We start from the raw sequence: 5,112 nt of genomic DNA on the forward strand, positions 1-5,112 counted from the left end.
GCTGTAATTTGCCTTGTTGTGTAACTATCTCCTATATTGTTGCCTAGTTTCCAGTCGCTGGAAGGAAATAAAGTGGAAATTAGATTGGACCTCAATAACTGCTCTCAACTTTATTTCACTGTTTCAATCTGCTGATTTCCGGGGAAAAGTCCCTTTTAGCCGTGACTCGGTGTCATTCTGTTGTGAGCTGCCGGGTTACGCAAACAGTGCCCAAACAGTACACAAACGACAGGTCCCTGCGACGAAGAAATCGTGAGTGACATTTAAGCAGCCTAAAGCCTCACAGACCTTCAATCACTAGGAGTAGATTTTTTCAGCCTTTAACTGTACAGTTCGGTATTTCGCCTGGATTGGACAATTTTCCCCATATTTTTTACACTTTCTTTCAGGTACCATTGCAGTATTACGATTGGTAGCAATTGCTACACTGATTTGCTCACACCGTTTTTGTCCAAGAAGAAACGATTAATAGCAGTCCGTTCTACTTAAAGATATGCCTTTTCAGCGTGAACAATTTATCGGTGAATTTGTGTTATTGGTTTGTGGAATGATCGTTGGATTTCATATTACGCTGTTTATCAGACAAAATCAATGCCACTTGATTTATTCAAGGCTGAACATACGACCAAAAACACTAGCAGGAGAACTAGGCAATCGCCAATTTCTTTTTGTTGGCGTTTTGACTGCTGAGCAGTTAGTGGAAACTCGAGCAAAAGCGGTGTACGATACTTGGGGAAAGAACGTCCCCGGAAAACTTACTTTCTTTTCAAGCGGTGAAGCAGGAAGAAGGCTTGGGTTACCTGTGGTCAGTTTACCTGATGTAGATGACACATATCCGCCACTAAAAAAATCCTTAATGATGATTAAATACATGCACGATGTCCATTTGGATGAGTACCAATGGTTCATGCGAGCGGATGACGACGTTTACGTGCGAACTGACAAGTTAGTTGCCTTCTTGCAGTCATTAAACAGCTCAGATGATATTCATCTGGGGCACGCTGGTACGGGTGCCAAGGACGAAATAGGTATGTTGAGCCTGAATCCGGGGGATAACTACTGCATGGGCGGGCCAGGGGTTATTATGAGCCGAAGTGTTATAAAAAAGGTTGCGCTACATTTGGAACATTGCCTTCAAACAGCACCAACATTACATGAAGACATCGAGCTTGGCCGATGTATACAAAGATACACTGGGGTCTCATGCACTTGGGCATACGAGGTAAGAAAAGCCGCTGAGTTTACAATACTTTGTGTTTACCACGACTCTAACCAAAACCTCAAGAAGAGGTAGTTGATTTGCGTGACTTGTCTCTACGAATGCAATAATAAAACTTTCATGTATGGATGGTGCAGATTACAAAAATGTACCGAGTTTTTTCTTATAATACACGAATAATCGCCTTAACTAGGGCGCTTATTGAAGGGCGGCCTTTAATCGAGGAAATACGTTATTCAGCGGGGTTCATCCTTAATGCGTACACACCAAGAATAAAGACGAGTAGTCTTGACAAAAACCCACAGATTATAACTAGTGACCATAAAGGTTACATAGCCAGTTTGAACCTAAACCTCTGCTCAGTATAAAATCAGTGACTAACGAATTGTGTTCCTTTGTTTTAGATGCGCGACCTCTTCTTTCACCATTACACTGAGAAGGAGAAGGTTTTTTTCGGTGACTTAGACACCAAGCCCATTAACGATGCCATCACGCTCCATCCCATTAAACAACCAGCCTACATGCGCCGTCTGCACGTGCACTTCATGAGCCAGCGAATTCAGCATCTCCAATATGAAACTGTTAAGCTGCAAAGAGTTCTGAGACGAACTGATAGTCTGATTCAAGAAGAAGAAAACTGGCTTCTTACACGAGAAAAATATTCTCATCGGGATGAAGAAGACTTTCATCACCAGCTGGCGAGAAATAACACTGAACAATGGAGCATATTCACTTCGAATTCATTCTTCTCTGATACCATGTTAATGTCCCCTGGAACTGGTATTCGTGGTGCACTAAAGATTGAGTTAAAAAAATTATTGGAAATAGAAAAAGAAACGTTGAAGGAAGAAGCAAGGACTCGATTTCCTGAAAATATAAATATCCTGAAAATAAACTATGGTTACAGGCGTGGTCACCCCATATACGGTGTTCAATACGTCATGCATTCAACTGTAAGATCAGAAAAGAAAATCCTTTATACAGAAACAGGAAAAACTAAACAAATTTCTAGCCTACAAAGTAGAAGGTTCTTCTTCCAACTCCCATTTGGAAGACTCGTTTACGACGCCAAATCCCTCGATAACACTTTACCCTTTGTGCACTTCCTTGTCCCCTTGGAAGGGCGGTTAGAAACGTTTCGTCGCTTCATGAAGAATTTTGAAGAGGTTTGTCTCGAGCAAATTCTGAGGGTAAAGCTTGTAATCGCGTATTCGTCATCATTTTTTTCTCCTCGCGAGCACAAAGCCGTCTTCAAGGAATACCAGTACAAGTACCCTCTGGCAGACCTTATTTGGATTGACGTTGCGGGCAACTTTTCCCGCGGGGTAGCCCTATCTTTGGCGGCAGCTAAATTAAACAAGACAGATTTGTTGTTCCTGTGTGACGTTGATTTAGTATTCAGCAAGGAGTTTTTGGACCGCTGTCGCATTAACACGGTGCTTGGGCAACAAGTCTATTTCCCCATAATGTTCAGTCAGTTTGATCCTGATTTATCAGATATCCACAACAACAGACCTGAATCGTACTACACAATTAATGCAGACGCAGGAATTTGGAGGACCTACTCATACGGACCCGTTTGTTTGTACGGTCGAGATCTTCAAGCAGTTGGAGGGTTTAACACAAGCATCCAAGGCTGGGGATGGGAAGACGTGGACTTAAATGAGAAATTTGTCAAACATAAAGACATTGATGTGTTTCGCGCCCCCGATCCTGGTCTTATACATGTTTATCATCCCGTGAAATGCGATCCAAAGCTACCCTCTACACAGCTAGCACAATGTCGAGGCTCAAAGGCATCGGGATTGGCCAATCAGAAGTCGTTACTCAGATATATACTTGCTATGCAAAATAAAGGACTTAAGTAACCAGACTGTCATAGAACGACAATTACTGCTTTCAGAACGGAACAGTCCATAAAGCCGTACTACTAGGAAAACTGTTCTCAAAGAGCGAGGCATGGACACTCAAGATGTATCGATATAATGTATATTACGAGAAACTGAAATATTAGTTTAAGGGGGTTGAAGTATTTAGTTAAGGAGTTTATCAGGTTATGACCTATTGCCTATAAGATTTTAAGTGACCAAAGAATATAAGTGGGCTGAACACTCCTTTGTAGAGGTTCCTTGTAATAGATTACGGCTTTTTTAGTTTAGCCTGCGAGCAGACATTGACTGCAAATAGAAAAGAAAATAGTAGAATTTTGCCTGCAGGCTAATTCAGTGAGTCTAAGTGCTTTCATCTTCAGTATACATGAAAGGAAAAGGATTGGTCAATTCTTCAAGGATGAAGAATCTTGTATTTCTTACAACTCCTGAACAATCACTGGGAAAGTGAACAGTCCACAAGCACTTCATTCTTCAAAGAGAAATTTTAGCTCAGTAATACCACACTTGCGCAGTGGTTTGCTTTTACAGATACACGTATCTTCTTAAATGCTGATCAATCTCTATTTCCCTTTGCCATGCGCATGCGTGGGGTGGACTGGGAAGTCCTTCGCCGACAATTAATTCCTAGGAATCGCCTAAATTACATCACTGAGCCACTTTTCCACCGCACTTTGGCATCGCTGTTTCACTGTTCATCAGTTCGATCGCACTACTAACAACTGTGGCGCACTTTAGTACCACTATGCCACTGTTCCACTCAGCACCAATACACTTAAATACCGCTATGTCACTGTTCCCCCAAAATTCTAATAACACTAAGACAATGTGCGACTGTCACACATGTTTCTGTCACTGTGACACTCTGCCGCTGTTCCTCCACACTTAACTATCACCGTGACACTATGACACTGTACCACTGTTCCACCACACTTTACTATCACTGTGACACTATGACACCGTGCCATAAGGGGCCCATGAAAGACACCGCCCTGTTGTTACTTCCAATCACAATTTCAATTACAATGCTCAATATAAATGCTCAATATAAATAAATAGCTCATTTTATCCTTAAAAAAATTAATTCAAACCCTAGATGTTCGTTAATTTAAGGCCTTGATTGATGGTCTGTGGGGAGCCTGTACCGGAATTGAAGCTTGGCCTACTGCTCTGAAGCCTGGGACCCAACCTACAGCTGTAAAACTCATACTATCCCTGTACCTCTAAATTAAGGACACCTCTGCAATGTGGACACTTGAGTGTGTCCCTTTTGGTGCTGGCTTGAAGAGTAAAGTCCTTAGTGAAGATTTTGCAGTCGTGCTGTTTATCATAAACAGTGGAAACTCTATGTAATAAAGGGCCACTGAGGGACTGACAAAATTTGTTCGCTATACAGAGGTTTTGTTATATTCAGGTTCTTTTCCATATACTTTGCTATTAATAATGAGACGAGGAATATCGTTTGCTATACAGAGGACTTCATCATAAAGAGGTTCATTAAATCGAGGTTACATTGTACAAAAAATCTAATTTCCTGACTTTTTAACGTATGGCTGTGACATTGCACATGTTTTAGGCTCCACTGATGAATAGTTACGCCAATATATTAATAAGAGATATTTGCAGGATTAACAATGTATGTAGTCTGTTCCCTTTGCATTTTAAAAATGAAATTATTAAAAGTCCATATCAAACCAATTGGATCATTCCCTCATGGTTGACCACTGGTGTGAAAAATCATAGAAAGAATATAGCCACAGAGACTCAGAAGATCTCAAATTGGGATTCCTTTCCACCGCCATTACTCCTGGGGATCATTTTTTGGTTGGTGGAGGGGGAATATGACATGATTTATAGTGTCAGTCATAGCATGATGTTGAAGGTTTTGACCAATGATAGAAAAGCAAGTGTGCAGAACATAACAGACCTATCCCGCGTTTTGTTTTCCTACAAATCACGGTATTTTATCAACCCAAGTATCGATTTTGCGCCTTTAAGTTCATA

The 5,112-nt window shown here is 41.1% G+C and overlaps 1 protein-coding gene across 1 annotated transcript; it reads left to right on the forward strand.

Annotated features, from left to right (window-relative positions):
• The first annotated feature begins 493 nt into the window (after positions 1–493).
• LOC140941983 (chondroitin sulfate synthase 1-like) lies at positions 494–3,087 on the forward strand. Its single transcript, XM_073390979.1, has 2 exons — positions 494–1,222; positions 1,624–3,087. The coding sequence occupies exons 1-2, from the start codon at positions 494–496 to the stop codon at positions 3,085–3,087; spliced, it is 2,193 nt and encodes a 730-aa protein (XP_073247080.1).
• Positions 3,088–5,112: the final 2,025 nt, after the last annotated feature.

This window comes from Porites lutea, chromosome 6 (assembly GCF_958299795.1).
Source record: "Porites lutea chromosome 6, jaPorLute2.1, whole genome shotgun sequence".
Taxonomy (NCBI): Eukaryota; Metazoa; Cnidaria; class Anthozoa; order Scleractinia; family Poritidae; genus Porites; species Porites lutea.